At 40.3% G+C, this 18,747-nt stretch overlaps 1 protein-coding gene across 1 annotated transcript in view; it reads left to right on the forward strand.

Moving 5' to 3' along the window:
- Positions 1-71: 71 nt before the first annotated feature.
- Ttc29 (tetratricopeptide repeat domain 29) overlaps positions 72-18,747 on the forward strand; it is a 219,667-nt gene continuing 200,991 nt past the window's right edge. Inside the window, exons 1-2 of the mRNA XM_057753904.1 lie at positions 72-163; positions 2,060-2,143. Coding sequence (XP_057609887.1) covers positions 72-163; positions 2,060-2,143 — 176 coding nt within the window. The remainder of the gene's footprint in view (positions 164-2,059; positions 2,144-18,747) is intronic.

Here is an 18,747-nt window from a genome sequence, read left to right on the forward strand (position 1 = left end):
CTTGTCTTTGTGGATTCTTTAAAGATTTATCCTATTAAAACCAACATTCTGCTTACATTTTGCAGTCACCAATGACCACCTTCCCCCCAGTTCCTGTGGCGCGTACAAGGCTTGCTGTCTTGGCCAGGCAGAAACTGCCATGCTCTCCAGGAACAATTCCAAGGTATGAGTCCCTGCTTCTCTTCTCTCATCCTACAGAGTACAGTTTTGGCAATCATGGATGTCAATAGCACATCTCAAAAATTGCAATTGCATAAGGAAAAAAGATAATACATTATATAGTAAAATGTTCAAATTCATTGTTTTGAAAGGCTTAATGAATCTTGCTCAAATATAATCAGTGTTTACCAGGCTGGTGGTCATTTAATAATTTTATTTCCTATGAAATTATTTTATGTTTTCTACAGAATTTTGAGATGTTTTCTTTTTGATATAGGCACAGAGGGACTGAAGGAGAAGCTTTAAGATGGAGACATCTTAGCTCACAAAGTCTTACAGGCTGACTTCTGTTTTGGGGAGTTATTTCAATAGGAAATTGCTTCCGAGTAGGCTACATTGGCAGGCAGGATTTAGCTCAGAAATAACAATGGAAATCTGAAAATGCACCTCCTACTGCTGCTGCTGAGGATTCTGAGGATCTGAGGATCTTGAGGATGCTGAGGACGGCTCCCAAGCTGCCGGAGCTGTCACAAAATGCAGAAGAGGAAATTGGTTCAGTTATCATATTTACGGCTATTAACAGATACTGAGATACTTCAAAGTTGCCATTTGTCAGGGTATTAACTTTTAGAAATGCACACATTGCTAATAACTAGAAAGAGCTTGCAGATGTACCCTTTGCCATTTTCTTTTTATGCATTGTGTCAATTCCTGCAGAGTATGACAATCAAATTAGTGCGAGATTTCTTTGTTATCACGTCTCATTTTTAGTATCTCCTAGAAAGACCAAAGCCCCTGAACCAAAGCATATTCATAACCAAACCAACATAAATATTCTTTTAAAACTGTAAATCAAATACTTGGCTTTAGGAAGGTAAGAAATCTTTCAATAGTGCATGTAGACATACTTTTGTGTGTTTAATTTTTAAAATATTTACAAAATTTGAAAAGCTTGCTCCATCTTGCTTACTTTTCAGTGATTAAGATTACAGATACATACTTTTTCTAAGTGAACAGTAAACACAACTGATCTCACTTCCTAAAAATAAGATGGATTTTACAAAGAATCTTAATTAAAGAAAATATTTTCATGGTTACTATTTGGGAAAAAGCTTTTACAAACATTCTTTAATAAAAACTCGAGGTAAATCATTACTGTTTGGGGACGTTTAGCACCATCCACATAGGTTCTGGGGATTTAATGCACTTTTGTCTTTAAAAAATATAGGTGCTAATAATTTACACATTTTTAAATGAAGTCTCTTTTAAATTTTTTGCATCTTGAACCTCAATAGTTAGAGATGTATGTGTGATTTAAGAAAAAAACACAAGCAAGTTCTTAGTAGGGCATGATGGGGCACATTCGGAATTGACCAGTGCCTGGAGGCTGAGGCAGGCGGTTGACAGGACTGGGTGTTCAGTGAGAGCTGTCTGAAACACAAGAACAAAACAAACAGAACAAGTGGAGAAAATGACCTTTTCAAAGAGCATTCCAGCGAAAACTTTGCTAATGTTTGGAACACACACGTTTAACACATTTGTATCAGCAGTAGTTTTTGACTCAAGGTCCTGTACCAAAGAAAATAGCGAGAGGGTTATACAGCAAAATCCATGCGTGAGATGGAAGACAGTGCAAGCCTTGCGAGAAAACGTCGCTACTCGAACACGTAACCTGTTGCTATGTTGATGTGTCTCCCTCTACCCGCTGGATCTACTCTTCCCTAACTTCTTACCGTGAAGGTTTTGGAAATGATCCTAACAACTTTAGGTTGCAGCTGGGGCAGAGCGTTCGCCGACGCTTTGTCTGCCGAAACAACTTCCCTTCTGGTACTGTTTTGTGCGTTGGAAGCTCTTTAACTTGGTCAGCCGATATTTTAATATTTTTTTCCATATCATTTAGGGCTCGATTGATCAAAGAGAAAGACGACATAGATCATTACCTGGAGCAGAATTTCAAAGGCCTGTCGAAGGAAGAGGTTGCTGCGTAAGTCTGACCTCTTAACGGGGCTTTAATACAAAGTTTGTTTCTTTTGTCTGAATTCTCTCTTGGAATTTCAATTTTCCTGTGCAGTAAACTTTTTTCCACTGGAACATGGCATTTAAAAATTAAAACTGATATTAAATAGTGATAAGTCACGTCTATTGATCTTACACACATCAAAGTCTTTAATTTTCGGGCTCTCAAAATTCTTATATTTAGCAAGATATTATACCAGCACATTTGCAATATTGAGTTAAGTATGAGCCATTAATTGCTTATTAATCTCCATTTTAGGGTATGTTGCCTCTGTGGGGAAGAAAAGAGTTTTCAGAGAAAGATGTATATTTTTTTATTAGTAATTTAAAAGGTAAAAAAGAACTCTTAGTGGTACATTTTGTTTCCTCTGTCCAAAAACCCTCAAAAATGTCAATGGATAGCAGTTTGTTTTTAAATGTAAAATTTCTTTTAAATTGTCTGGATTTATTCTTTTAATGAACAGTATGAACACTGCTATTTTATCACTAGCCAGAATCTAATCTATGGGAGGAATAGCAGTATATATATATAAAAAAAAAATCCATGTATGTTAGAGGGATAGGTAGAAATCTTAAAGAACAGTTGGAGAGCCTTAAGGATCTTCACATCCAGGGTTAGCCGTTAGGCACAAGGATTGAAGATTGGCATCTCCAAAGGGTTATATGCATCGCACTGAATTCACTAGATTTCTTCTGTAATGCTTAATGCAAATGTTTTTAAAAGATTCTCCCAGCATATTGCTTAATGCAAATTCAATCAAAAAATATGCCTAATAATGTTTTTGTCATAGGCTACATACAATACAAAATTTTGTCTCTTAATATATTCCATTATGTTTGATTTGACTTTTGCCAACATGAGTATTGCATAAACAAACAAAATAGCTCATCTTGTCAATAACACCAGCATAGAATGACAAAATTTTATAATAATTGGACTGGGGGAATGGCTCAGTTGACAGAGTGCTTGCCTAGCATGCACGAAGCTCTTGGTTCAATCCCCAGCCAGAATGAACCAGGCATGGTGGGAGACCCATGCCTGTAAATCCCAGCACTCAGAAGTCAAAGGCAGGAAGATCAGGAGTTCAAGTCTATCCTTTATTACTTAGAGAATTGGAGGATTGCCTGGAGTACCTTGAGACACTATCTAAAAATAACTTTAAAAATTACAATAGTTAACAAAGCTGTTCTGAAGAGTGTTGTGTGCGATTGGGATGTTTGATTGTAACTTGGATTGATAACTCATTAGCTTGCCTCGGTAACCTGTTGAACAAAATTAAAGGTTATTATTGTATGATAGTGTGGTTACTAACTTTAAGAAATATATATAGCCGGGCGGTGGTGGCACACGCCTTTAATCCCAGCACTCGGGAGGCAGAGGCAGGCGGATCTCTGAGAGTTCAAGGCCAGCCTGGTCTACAAGAGCTAGTGCCAGGACAGGCTCCAAAGCTACAGAGAAACCCTGCCTCGAAAAACTAAAAAAAAAAAAGAAAAAAAGAAAAAAAGAAAAAAAAGAAATATATATAAAATACTTGTATACTTACTTAAGTATAATTATGTCCAAATAGCTTAGTTGTGCCTAAGTGTTAAGAATTAAAATAAGAACTAAATATATATATATATATGGAGAGAGAGAGAGAGAGAGAGAGAGAGAGAGAGAGAGAGAGCAAAAGTCAACACGGTGGAAATTTTGTGCGCACGAACACTTTGCAGACTATTCAACCCAAGAGAGTCCAAGATAGATGATGTTTATGACTCTTGGCTAATTATAGCAACACTATTACTCTTTCACTAAGTACATCACAGATCGATTTCAAATTCATCACTGTGTTACTGCAAACAGTAGCACGGAGCAGTTTTGAACCTCTCATATTACCTCCTCCTCAAAGCTGAACCTGCATGTGAGTCACAGAAGCCTTTCCTGCTAGAACTAGATGCAGACCATTAGTGTGCAGAGAGCTTGCACACAACTCACAGTTACGCTCTTGATTGATACTCCTTCCAGGCTGCACCCTAGACAAACTAATTGAATAACACATAAAGGAGAAAACTGATGAATGATTGCAGCATCTCCCAGAAATGCCCAGCAGGTGCCGAGAAGAATTGTGCATATTCTATTAGCTGAGGAATTGCTACATAAAGCGTTTTATTAGCCATTCAACTCTAAAAAGATAAATTGGTCAACAAGTAGGTACTAAATACTTACCTCATATCTACTATGAGATTTTTCACATTGGGAGAGACAGTGACATTTTACTGTAAGATACTTGACCCTATCCCAAAGTCTTAACATGCATTTGAGATATTAAGGCCTATGTGTAATAGACAGATATGTTACGGATGAGTGCCAGTGCGCTGGGAAGTGCAGCCTAGAGACCAAGGATAAAGCAGAAACAATAGAGATGGCAGGAGGAAGCTTATCAAGGAATAGCACAGTAAAGTGATCGGACTGATAAGGTACGGGTAACCAGCACGGTAGCAGCAGGTAGAGCAGGTATGCCATGTAAGGCATACCTCAAATTCCCTCTACTGCCTTATTCTTCATTAGAATGCTAAAACATTGTGTTTACTCACTATGACACTCGATACACACTAGATTTAGTATCTCCTAATATGCTGCGTTGGCTTGTTTCCAGATGACCTCTTGCACATGCCCCCAAATGCAGCAGCTTACGCACATCTAAATGCGTACGCGGTGGCTCTCCTGGTTGTGGTGAGTGGGAAGGTCCCAGTCTTGTTCTAAGTACTTCTTGATCCTTCTATCTGTCTCCTTCCCTCCCACTCCTCCTTCAGTAAACACCGTCAAGTTCTTCCTCTCCAATGAATCCACGGCACTAGTGTTCAAACCTCCGTTAGTATTTCTGGTCTTTTTATGCCTGCAAGTGCTTTCTCACATCCCCCTCCCTGCCTTTTGCAGCAAGCAAAAGCATCATGCTAATATTTTTCAATGCATTTGTAGTGGCTATCCTTATGAATGTCTCTCCTTTTGCTCTGGCATCCTTCCTCTCTGCCACATCTGACAGGCCTGTCCTCATCTTGAGTGCCGCCTTCTCTGCGTTCGACAGAATGCACTCGGTCCGTTCTTGTGGCTTTTGGTAAATTTTGTTGGATGACATTCCTCCCGACAACATCACCTCAGCCTCCTCTGATGACTGCATCTCTGTTTTCAGATTCTCAATGGGAAGGAAGCCGAGGGCTCTGCCCTAGGCCCACTCCTCCAGCTATCATCTCAACTGGCCCCAGTACTACCTGTAAACACTAGCAGCAACGTCATAGCTCCCAGCACCGAGCTCTCCAGCCTCCAGTCTTACATCCAGATGCCTCCTTGGTGTGTCTACTGAAGACACAAAAGACATATCACACGGTTACAGCACCCTGAAACTAGGGTCTTGGCTCTCTTACACTGCTCTCCCACGGTCCGCTCCGGGAGGCTCCTACAGTTGTCCTGCAAGGCAGCCTTTACCATGCCCCATGCCCAGCAGCAGCAAGGTAAAATATCCCTAAGCCCCAGCCCTTCTCCCCATTATCTCACTGCCCATCTCGCCAAGGTCTTCAGCACAATCTTCTAGTTGCTCTTCCTAATCTACCAAACCTAGTGAAACTTAAAAAAAAAAAAAAATTGATCTAGACACGCTTTTCTCTAAAATTTCCTAGAGAACATTCCATTACTTCTGTGGCTCATTTAAACTCAGCAGTTCTGAAGCCGCGTGTGGCTGTGGCTTGGCTGGCCTCTCTGACTATGGCCCTGGTTTGGCCGCATCTGTCCTTGTGGTGTGGCTTTATTACTGATGCTCCTTCTTACCATGTGGCATGTCACTCTGAATGTGCCCATGCTTAGGACCTCTTTCCCGTTTCCTAATGTGGTTTAAATAAGTCCCCAAGCAGAGTAATTGAACAATCGTCACTAGAGAAATCATATTTTGCTTTGGAATGGGTAGAATGGTTCAAAGCAAAGACTTCAGGCTTTATCTAACCTATATATACAGAAGGAGTTGCAGTATCCTTTTTAAAATCTTTACTGAGCTTGCTCTTTGACAAAACCATACATGTATAATGTGCATTCTAATTATTATAACCCTCTCTACTCAACCTCCACCATTCTCAACCTTTCCCTCATTCCTAAAAGTCTCCCCCTTATTCTCCTGGCTTTGTTGTTGTTTTATTTGAGAGTTACTGAGTTTACCCAGGATCATGTGTGGCTGTGGCTCTAGAACTATAGCTGGAGCTTAGTGGCTTCTCAGTGGGCACACAACTGAAGACAGTGACATCCCTTTCCCCAGAAGTCACCAATGGTCAATAGTCCATGGGTAAAGAATAGAATCCTTTAAACTCTTCCATGAGTGACTGTTGATGGGCCCGGTCCTGTGTCATAACTGCATTGACTAACTTTGCCTCTCCTGGAAGATAAAATGTCATGCCCCTTTTATCTTCTGACTCTTATGCTTGTTCTACCCCATCATCTGCCATCTCAAGCAGCCTGGGCTTTAGCAAGAATATAAATGTCTTTTTAGAGTTGCTCGTTCAACTGTTACTTATCCTCAGCACCTTGAGCAGTCAGGAGCCCCTGCATTCACTGCTGTTTATTGCAAAGAGAAGCCTTTCCTATTAAAGTGGCGTTGGTCTATGGGGATAACTGTAACTATTTAGAAGGTAGTTTGGGACCATGACAATCTAGGTAATCAACAGTATTACGCTTACCCTGAAGGTCATGGGTTTTTAATTAGGTTTGCAGTACCAGGAATAAATTCTCTCTTGAGGAGCAGACTACACTACCAGTCAGACAGTGGTTGGTTACCCCCATTCCACTCATTTTGCTTGATGGGTTGATATAAATCATAGCGTTCCCATCTGGACAAGATCACTGGTGCCCTTCTTTCCCATCAGCCTGTGTGGCACCTTCCACCATTATAAAGGCAGGGAGGAAGCTTCCAGATCAGTTCCTGCTGGGTTCCTTTATACCTTTCGAGCAAGGTGTGTGGTATCTTCAGTGACAGACAGGATCCTAGCTCTTGAGACAGGGCCTTTCACAGTCCAGCTGGCCTTGAACACACTCTGAAGCTGAGCATGGCTTTGAACTCTTGACTTGTCTGCCTCCATTTCTAAAGGCACACACACCATCATACCCAGCTTTATGTTTTTTAATTTGTGTATACCTATGTGTGAGTATACCAATGAGTATGCGTTGGCAGACACCTGTGAGACCCAAAGAGAGCCTGTGGCTTTGGATACCTGATGCTGGAGGTGCAGGTGGCTGTGAGCCACCCGTTGTGGGTTGTGGGTGCTGAGAGCTGAACCTGGACTCTCTACAAGAGCAGCCAGCACTCTTACCACAGAGCTGTTGCCCCAGCCTCTACTTTAGTAATTGTTAAGTGGGCCTTTTTATCTATATCTTAGATATTGCATTATTCAAAATAATCTACTCCGCATTTGTACTTGACAGCAACTCAGCCTTATTACGTAGGTCTGTGTGATATGTTTACTGATATTGATCTTTTAACAGCTGACAATGGGTGAATCAGAACCCTTGGAGCACTTTGGATTTTTATTTATGTATATTATCAGAATGTAGTATGGCTTTTCTAAAAACACTTAAAATATCACTTATTATCGTGTCTTAATTCCCCATGAAGCTAAGTAATAAAATGCCATCTATAGATACAAATACAGATCTCTGGGGGCAGTTTTTGTAACATTGTATGTAAAGATACAAATGAGCAAAAATCATTTGAGGACAGATAATGTTAATATGCTCTGTATTATTTTCTGTTTCAAATCCCAAACTCTAGCATGTGGACAAAGAAGGTAGATTTAGACCTGTGTGCTTCTCTGAGCTACCGCTTTCTTTGGGAGTGTCTGACTCTGAGCCTCATCAGGTATTTGTGAGTCGGAGGAAAGGCAGCAAGGACATCCATTTCTATAGCCAGCAGGTTTGTGGTGGCAGCTGGGTTGGTAAGGGGCTTGGTGCACAAGCATGAGATCCTGAGTTTGCAACCCCAGCACCCAGATAAAGCCAGATGTGGCACTGAGCACCGGCAGTCCCAGCAGGGGAGGATCCCTGGAGCTCCGTAGCCAGCCAGTCTGGATCAACTGGTAAACTCCGGGCCTAATGAGGAGGGCAGTGAACATTGTTTTAAAGCTGCTTCCTGTTTCATTCTGAGCTGTGTATCTCCTGTTGGTACCAAATAAATTAGCATTTCACTGAGTGGCTTCCGTCTGGATCTGAGAGCCATCTAGACAGGCTTTCCAGGTTTGCCAGTTACCCACCAATCAGGTCCGGGGTTTGCATAAGGACCAGAGGCTCTAGATGTGAACTAGACCTTAGTCCGGATTTAACAGTTCAGAGCATACAGCGGGAGTTTAAACTCCTCCAGGTGTGCTCGTCCTCTGCCCTGTTCATTTCTTTTGTGAAATCAGTTTGTTTTCCTTTAAAACATTGCTCTTCTGTAAGATAATAGGATCTCTAAGGCAGTTAGCAAATTAAAACTTCTAAAGAAGTCAGTTGCCGAGTAAATGGTGATACGAGGGTGTTAAGCAGGGGTTGTCTTTGATAATGTATTCTGTCAGTATTAAAACAGGGAAGACTCAAAGCTATTCAGAACATTTTAGATTTCTATCATGGTTGAAAAACAATCCCTAAAATATTGATATCGCAGTGCTTATAAAAATATCATTCTCCTGGCCCACACATTCACCCCACTGTTTTGTTTTTTGTTTTTTTTATTTTGGAAAGCGGGGATGTTATTAGGCCAAGAGTGGCACTTCTCAGTGCTTAAGGCAACACAGGCTGTCGGCTCGCAAGGATGCTTCTGTGTACTCAGTCTCTCCAGAAATGGCTACATGAGGGTCTTTCCTAGCCAGTGCAATTGTGTGTGTGTGTGTGTGTGTCTGTGTGTCTGTCTGTCTCTTGTCTGTCCATTTAAAAAGTACATTATTCTTTTTGTTAAAAAAGTTTGATCTAACTATGAGAAATGATGAAAAGAAAAAATAAGGCAATATGTTTCCTTTGGTTTTTAATTATATTATTTAGAAATGTCCAGCTGCCCTTCATCTGGAAGATAATTACCAAGATACACACATGTGAATTACATGTTTGTAAATATGTGTATATTGATCTCTACGTAAGTATGTATCTTCAGACTTGTGTTTAACTGTTAATATTAATTTTCTGTATATCACTCAAAAATCATACAATAAATTTTGACCATTTTCTTCAGGTTAACAAATACCTTAAAATTAAACACATCCAGGAAAGCCAGAAATAGAAAAACACATCCTTTTCTTCTTGATGAGCCACATACCCAGGCAAAATTCAGCAGTCCTTTTCTTGTAAGGCTGACAGGGATACCCCACTAATTCAGGTATGAGAGTTAGACTAACCAACATTTAAAAATCTAGAAAAGACTCATGTATGTCACCATCAGGAAGAGTGCAAACCTGTCATTGGGCCAAGGCAGTCAACTCAGAAATTACTTGAAATTAGAGGGGTTTTAATTGAATAGACTTGTTTGTGTTTTTCCAGTTAGATGATCAAAGCCAACAAGAAAGAAGCTAAATAATGAGATATCAATTCACAGAACCCACCCAAGGGATTAGCCCCCACCGCAAGGGGGGCGGGAAAGGGCAGGGCACTGGAGCCTCCTCCAGCCTCCTCGCCTCCCGTGGTCATGAAGTCAGGAGTCAGTAGCAGTGCACCACTCTTTGCTCGTCTTCCAGTCCCCTCCCTGAGACAGGAAAGGGTGACACATTTCAGGAAGACTGCAATTATACCTTCACTTATTAGTATTTGTTCTGCTTTAACTTTTTGGTATGACTTTTATTGTTTGGAAATTAACCAATGTTGATCCCCAGCCCCTAAATTAATTAAATCTAATAAAATGTTCTTAAATTAATTAAAACTAATGAATTATATATGCATTTAGTCATTTATTAATTGACTAATTAATCACCAAAGTATCTTCCAAAATTCTTAGGTGATCAATGAGAAAGAATTTTTTTCAAATTTCTTTTGTGTAGTTTATTTCTCTCATTCCATGCAGACTGTTCTTGAGGGATCAGATGTTCCTTCCTCAGAATAATTTCTGAGGAGACTAACCTTTATTCTAAATCTGTTAGGAAATTTTTGGTGTATTTTCTACAAGGAGGTGATCCCTCATTCTAGTGTGAGCTCAAGACTGCTCTGCTCCGCACATGTCTTTCTGTGGAGTGGTCCCAGCTGAGAGCTGAGAGTGGCCTAAGCAGGGTGAGTTAAAGGAGATTGTGGGAGGGTGGATGCAGGGGCGAATAGAGGAGAAACAGATGATGAGCTGATAGGAGATTGTGGGAGAATGGATGCAGGGGTGAGGGAAGGCAGAAAGAGATAATGACTCTGCTGACCGCACCTGAACAGCTGGGGCAATGTCTTCCTCCCAGCCGAGTCCCCGTTCCTCCAACAATGTGCAGCACACAGCAGACCCTTAATAAATCCCCTTCACGTCAGGCTGCTCTTCCCCAGCATATCCTGCCCTTCCCAGCTAAGCCCTTCCATTCCCACTCTGAAATCGCTGCTGTAAAATAACAGCTGCAGTGAGCACTTGAAATGTTTGGGTTTCACATGTGTAGTCTGTACTCGTCTTTTAATCCTAGGAGAAATGTCTGTCAGTTCTGTCTATAACCAAGAATAAAAGTATGAAGTTACTTGACCAAGGTCACCCAGGTAATCAGGACCAGCGCTGAACTTGAATCCTGGTTCCAGCTCTGTGATCCACCTTTGTCCCTTGATGCCACCCTGACTCGGAAGCTACCCGGGGCTTTACTAAGTGCTCATCCTTCTCTTCTTCCATCCTGAGGGCACTGCCATACTTGCCCTAGACTTCATGGTCCCTTTGTGTCACTGAGTGGCTCGGTGGCATCAGGTAAACTTGCTGCTCGTCTGTGCCCTCCTCCCATCGCAGCACTTCCAATGCGGTCACTGCCATTCTGCTTCCTTCACCACGCTCTGTCAGGATGGAGGCAATGCTTTGTTTATTGGTGCACCTATGGGGCTGATGACAGCCCCAGCTCGCAGGCAGTGGGGACTCTATGAGCCTGCTACCTGTGCTGTGCCTGGACCGCCTTCCATTCCTTGTCCTCCCTCATTACCTGAGAAGCTCTTTCTTTTTCTCCTCCTCCTCCTTGGTCTGCTGGTTTCTCACTGTGAGGCCCCCTTCGCCCCCTGCTCTCACCCACACAGCAGAACTCCAAGCTCTTGTTGCTGCTCTCTGAACAGCTGTGGACCATCAGAAACATGGACTTTATTTCCCTGAGTGCTACTACTTAATAAACTATATATTGTGACCCATTAGTTTGGGGACCACTGCTAGCATTTTAAAACTAAACTGAGAGTTTGTAAAATAGAATAGGAAAAAGTGTGTGTGTGTTCAGTGAGAGGCTTACTGGAGCAGAGGATAGACATTAAACCCGGATGCGGGACTAACTTCCAGCTCTACACTCACAAAGAACTGGCTGGATTTGGATAACTCACTTAATCTCCTCTAAACTCAACTTCTTCATGTGGAAAAATAGGTAAAGTGATAGAAAGGGTCTCATAGGATGTCTATAAGGATTGTGCTGATTTATCAAAGGAAGAATGAAATATTGTGTGTAGCAGGACTTTTAAACTTTTGTTTTAATTTTCTATATGCACTGTATGTGCATGTACAGGGAGACACTCGGCAATGGGCACTGTGTGTATACATACAGGGAGACACTCAGCAATGGGCACTGTATGTGCATGTACAGGGAGACACTCGGCAATGGGCACTGTGTGTGCACGTACAGGGAGACACTCGGCAATGGGCACTGTGTGTGCACACACAGGGAGACACTCGGCAATGGGCACTGTGTGTGCACACACAGGGAGACATTCGGCAATGGGCACTGTGTGTGCATGTACAGGGAGACACTTGGCAACAAGCAAGCATCCAAAAGGCAAGGGGAGCCGGGCGGTGGTGGCGCACGCCTTTAATCCCAGCACTTGAGAGGCAGAGGCAGGCGGATCTCTGTGAATTCGAGACCAGCCTGGTCTACAAGAGCTAGTTCCAGGACAGGCTCCAAAACCACAGGGAAACCCTGTCTCGAAAACCAAAAAAAAAAAAAAAAAGACAAGGGGAGCTAAGCTGGGGAGAAAATGAATGATACAAATTAGGCCGGATTCCAGACCCCTCCAGAATCCGCAGGATGGCACTAGACGCTGCACCCACCCACCAACCTTTCTGCATTCCTCTCTCCCTCCCTCTGTCCTTCCTCCCTTTACTCCTCTCCTTTTATGTATTTATACATTTTATACATAAGCATTCCCGTGCAATGGATTTCCCTTTAAGGGCCACATCAGCTATATTATGTACAGCTTGAAATGCTGTTTTTTCCTTTTCTTTTGTTTGCTGTGTTTTTTGAAATGCTTTGTTATTTTGTCTTCTGAGGTGGATACTCTGAACTTCCTTTTTATAAAAATAAAAAATAGATTCAATGCTAACACAGGAAAGAAATATTAAAAATGTGAACAGAAAACCATTGAGAAAATAAATGGAATTTTTGGCTGTTTTTTTTTTTTTTTGTGAAGAAGACAAACGCAAATAATCTTTAATCAAACTATTAAGAAAAAATAGGAAATACTATATGCCAACTTTCAAGTCTTGTTTTTTTGGTTTGACTTGAGAATGTGGACACATATTTAAACTGAAACATGGTATCAAAGCAACAAGAAAGGAAAGGAAAATGTGTTTTTTTAAAAAAAATTACTTAAATATGTTCTCATGAAATTGCAGAATATTACATGTAAAGAGGAGAGGCTTTCCCTACTGAGCAGGGGAAGGAGCTAACACCAAGATCAGATTCCTACTTTTATCTACAAAAGAGTCTGAGTCAAGAACAAGAAAGGAGTTTTCCAGATTGCAGGATGCTACAGCCGGGCAACATCAGAATGTTCACATACGATGCAAAAACTGACAGCATCCATGCACATGCTCACAGACACACACAGAGAGACACATATGCACACACACACACAGCACATGCATGAGTGCACACACAAACATACACAGACACACAGAGAGACACACCTATGCATGCACACGTGGACACACAGACACACACAGAGAGAGATAGACACGCACACATGCACACAGATACACATGCATGCACACATAGAGACATACATACACACATGCACACAAGGCAGACACACACCCACACAGCTACACACATTCTTTCTAGACACCCCTCTTCCTCATAAATGGACGTACTAGTAGAATGGGAGGATACAGAATTCAAAGAAAAGATGACTATTCAAGCCAAGAAACAATTCCAAATACAGAAGTTCAAAATACATGTCATTAGGGTTACTATCAGAAGAGCTAGGATCACGTGCCGAAAGATATGGGGATGGCATTGCTCCAAGCCTATCATGTATCATAGCGACAGAAAGATGATTAGAAAGCAGATTTCATGTGTGAAGTAAAATGCAGAGTGGTAACACAGCATGTGCAATGTATGTTGCATATATGTACAAGACTGTTAAGAAATAGGCTTCAAAATCAGCAAATGAATCAATTGCCCCCAAGTCTTTCCCCAAACTGATTAAATGTCAGGTTTCCACGTTTACATTCTTATGCCTCCCACATCCGTGAGCATATGTGTTCTGTCCTTCTAATTTATTTGTCTTTCCTGGCAGCAATGCACAGCCCTCTTCGTCGGTATGGTTGCAACAGTGCACCTCTTTGTTCTAAATGCTTTTCCTAAATATGGCTATTTTGTATGGATTTTAAAGTGATCTTGTCAAGAGTCAGGAAAATCTCATTGCATTTCCAGTGAGGATTTCACCAGATTTAAATGTCATCATTAAAATCCTGAGCCCCCACACTAACAAGAACTCTGCTTTTGTGCAGTGTTAAGTGGATACAGTAACAGCAGCGTGCCTTCGCGTACCTGGCGAGAATATTCTGATGGACTGAAAATGTCAAGGGTTTTTCAGTGTATTTCTATAGATACATATTGCCAACAAAAGTTTCCTTAATTTCTACTTTTTTTAAACATTATGGGTTTTTAATATTACTAAGTAATTTCCTGGTAGTTGTGTGTGTGTGTGTGTGTGTGTTTGCTTGCTCATCAGTTTTTTTTTTCTGAGATGATCATAAATTTTGCTGAAGAGATCATGAAGTTACTAGGTTTTTAAATACTGAACTATCTTTCAATTCTGAGTAAACCCTACTTATATGGTATATGTTTAATTTGCTTTCTCTGTGTGTGTGTGTGAGTGAGTGCGCGTGTGTGCGTGTGTGCATGCATGTGTGCATTTTCATCTAAATAGTGTTAACCTGCAATCTTCCTTTTCCTGCCCTACAGTTTTATAGATAAATCGGATAGTTCTATGGCCAGTGTTGTGAGTGTCATCTGAACACACCATAATTGATAGCTGTTGCTGTAACCAAGGTTGTGTTGCTGCTCTGCACATCTGCTTCTGTGCACATCTGCTTCTGTGTTCCTGCTACCATTTCCTTCTCCGTACGATGTGAAGCAACTTCTTTGTCTTTTTCTGTAAGCAGTTGTTTGTTTTGTGAGACCCCCCATGCCTCCCCCTCTTTTATTAGTTTCCATTTTACTCCTGATGTTTTCTCTCTTGCTTTTTCTTTGGGCTTATGTTACCGTGTCTATTTCATCAGGGTTTCCCCTGTCATCCTGAGCCGAGAGCTCCTTGCTCACTCAGAACAGCTGCTCCCGACTGTCTCTTCGGGAAGACGCTGCCTTTTCAGGGATGTGATGTTTGCGTATCTTTAAGATCCAAAATATTTTAAATTTACATAAAGGGTTTCACTTTGAAGCAGTGAATAAATTAGAGTTACATTTCTGCATTTGCGGGTGAATGGATGTTGCTGTTTGCTTTCTTCCTATCATTCAGTGGGAATAAGCAGTTGAGGAGGGAGCCTTGGCTTAGAAGATACGCTGTGCACAATATCCATTTATAAAATTCCAAGTGTAGCTAGTACATGGTGGATTTTTATGAAAAATTCTTATACATTTGAGAAATTAATCCATTTTCTATATTTGAAATTGGGATCTGGTCGCCAGCTGGAGTCTGTTGTTGCCATCAGCCCGGGCATGTGGCAGCCATGGAATCTCTAAGTTTCAGAGAGAGAATGCATTGCTGTTGATTTTCTACTCTTTGAAGCTATGGAATCGGGTGCATTTTTTTCTAGCTGCTGCATTTCTCAATAATCTATCTATTTATAACTCTCTGAGTATTTTTTCTGCTTGAATTCTGTTTTGTGTGCTATTGATAACACTGCAAATACTGCAAATGCCGCAAATGCTGCAAATGCTGTAAATGCTGTAAATGCTGCAAATGTTGCAAATGCTGCAAATGCTGCAAATGCTGCAAATGCTGTAAATGCTGTAAATGCTGCAAACGCCACAAATGCTGCAAGCTTTCCTCCTGTTGGCATTCTCACTGTTGTGGGGAACAGAAAGAAAGAGATGCACACTTTCTGCCTAGCACCTATCTATTCAGCACTGTTTTGTATTCTCAAAAATACCACCTTCCTGTTTTACAATAGTCTTACTAATGTATTATTTGATTTTCAGTGTTGCTGGTCCTAACTAGTGATGTTTCCTAAATGTTTATGATAGCTGCAATAAGGATGATATGATGCTTAGATGAGCTATTGATTCCTAGATGCTATCTTGCCAACGCATCAGAATGATCAAGTTATATTATTTTTATTCATGTAGTTTTTACCATTTTTTGGAAGCTTGATCCTCTCTGCACACAGCCAGTCTGTGAGAAATCTTTGTTTCTCTATTCACCTGTGTGGTACCCCTCACTTTGCAATGATAACTAAAAAGCATGAAATATGGACGGTTTCTTCATATGCCTTATAATTTTGTACTTATCGCAAGTGGGACAAAGAAAACAGATTCTCAACTTGTTTTCTGTGTGGGAGAAAGGTAAAGGGCTCTTCCTGGAGAGCTGGGCCATTGCTGTGGTAGAAACTGGAGAACCCGGAAAACAGAGTTCAGCTGCTGCCCTTGGATCTAACTCTCTTTAGTTAATTCACAACAGGCTTTCTTCCTTTTTTAAATGAACTTAATTTTTAAAAAGGAAAAGGAAGATAAAGGAGGGATCAATGGTGTGGCTAAGGAGTACGTGGAAGGCAAGGAGGGAATTGAGAGGAGACGAAAGAGCTGATGTTTTTGTTTTCATGACAAATGTCATCACCTCGCCAGAACTGTCATAATATGAGAAATCAAAATCCCGACTTTGCTATATATTTTAGATTAAATAATGTTTTGTTTTTATTTTAAATTATGTAGTTTTCTTTTTGTGTTTTAAGGGTGTTTCATTTCTCTTCAATACTTGTCATGCCTATAGCTTCATTTACATGACATTTCCTGTCAACATTTTAATGCTTTTTAAATAGCCTAAAGAAATAGGTGTGTGTGTGTACGCACGCGCACGTGCGCGCGCGCAAGTACAAGCGCAAGAGTGTGTGTGAGTGTGCTTAAGTGTGTTTGAGTATGTGTGTCGGTTTGGAGGCAGCAACATGAGAACAGTTCCAAAACTGTAGGTGTAAAGAATCGATTGGTTTACTTTCCCCCCAAAAACCCACTTGTGTAGTTGTTTTCTGTGAAAGGTTTAAAAAAAAAAACAAGTTGAAAAAGTTCTAATCAACTTTTGTACATTATGTAGAACTTCATTTTCTAAACTCTGCAAAAGAAAGTTTCATATTTAATGGGAAATCATGAATTATTCCATTTAGTATCTACTTCCTCCTTTCAAAGACTTGATCTGGATAAAAGGCGGGGTGAATAATTTCAAAAAATACAATACATTTTTAATGGGAAGGTGCAAACTACAGACTCTCATGACTCCCAGCAAGAGTGCAAGAAACAGAATTTTATTTGCAGAACTCAGCAAACTCTGGCACAAGCAGTGTGAGACTCTTGCAAACAGCATGGCAAGCCCGCCCTCGTCTTACGGCAAATGTCGGTCCCTAAGATCAGTCAGGGCATCCTCCAGCTTCCTGTTTCTATTATTGCATAGTTCACTCAATTCGTGTGAAAAATTAACTGCTTCGTTTATAAAGATGAGAACCAGAATAAAGAAGGTGGGTAGGTTTTGTTAGTTCGTTTTGAGACAAACAATCCCAAATAATACGATTTTAAAATTGTGATAGACACAACAAATTACGTTTTAAGAAAAGCACCGCTCCAATATCCTGTGGAGGTTATGCTAACACAAATTACCGTATTAATTTACGCAAAAATAGTCAGCTGCTGCAGCAATGTTAATACTTCTGTGTGTTCACAGTCGTGACATATAAAACTAATTTTTAATTCATATTCAATGTTTTATTCGGACATAATATAATACATTTATATTACTGCTCAAATTTCCTCTTTCTCACTAAAAAATTGCTTTAAAGGGGGGTTTTCTGTTGCCTTTCCAAGGGTTGAAAACTACAGTGTAATTTGGACAAAAAAAACATGAATCCACGTGGCTCCCCCCATACCCAAAGGTGTTCAGACTTCTGTTGCTTTCTGACTTGAGCCTCATTCCCTGGAAAATTCTTACACATGGCATTCGGTTCATGGCTCTTCTGCAAGGGAGTGTGACTTTCCCAGGAAGGTCGGCAACTAGTTAGATCACATACAACTGGAAGCTCGCAGAATGAGCTTTCTTCTAGTTTTTTAAATCAAAATTCCCAAAGATGCTTTTTTTTTTTTAAAATGTGGCTAAGTTTGAGGTTTTTTCAGCAAAGCTGTATGCTGCTAAAATTGTGTGTGACAGCTTTGTGGACGGCTAGTTGGTGCTGTGCTACCCTGGTGGATGTGCTGTTGATTCGTGCCCAAATAATACACTGTGGTTCAGCGCCTTGACTGAATGGAATCACATTTAACATGATCTATACATTAAAATGCATTTATATTACTAAGAGAACTATTTAAAACCATTCAAAGGCTGAGGTCCTAGGCTGCCCGCTGAACCAAACAAATCCCAAATCTTGTGATATCCAGTAACTGTGGCCAGCAGGATACTGTTGGGTTGATAAACATCACCGGTCTTGTAAGAGTCACTGCATTGAGAGCCAAACATCAGTTCCAACAGTTGAATATGTGACTTAACTTTTGTTTCGCAAACAGAAATATTTTATGTAGTCTAAAATGAAGTCACTCATCTTGAAATGAATTCTTATTGAGAGAATTCTTTGTTGACCATGTTTAAGATGTGTTAGCCATCAAAAGAATTACATTAGTAATGTCCCACAATGAGTTAATATTATTACTAGGTATCTTGAAAAAAATGAAAAGTTGTGCTTGGGTTAAATAAAATTTTTCAAATATTTTCAAATTTGTGTGAGTGCCATAAAAACATTGAAAGTTTGTACTTTCTGCTTTGTTAATAGATATGAATTTGTATTTTTCAAAATTATAGAGCAAAACTTGCATGCATAATAGTTTTCCCAAAGATTCAGATTAATAAATTTATAGTTGTTAAGACAATTTCATAACAATTTTATTTAGTCATATAGTAGATTTTACTTTTAAATTAAGAAGTTAATT

This window comes from Chionomys nivalis, chromosome 21, assembly GCF_950005125.1.
Source record: "Chionomys nivalis chromosome 21, mChiNiv1.1, whole genome shotgun sequence".
NCBI classification, from domain to species: domain Eukaryota; kingdom Metazoa; phylum Chordata; class Mammalia; order Rodentia; family Cricetidae; genus Chionomys; species Chionomys nivalis.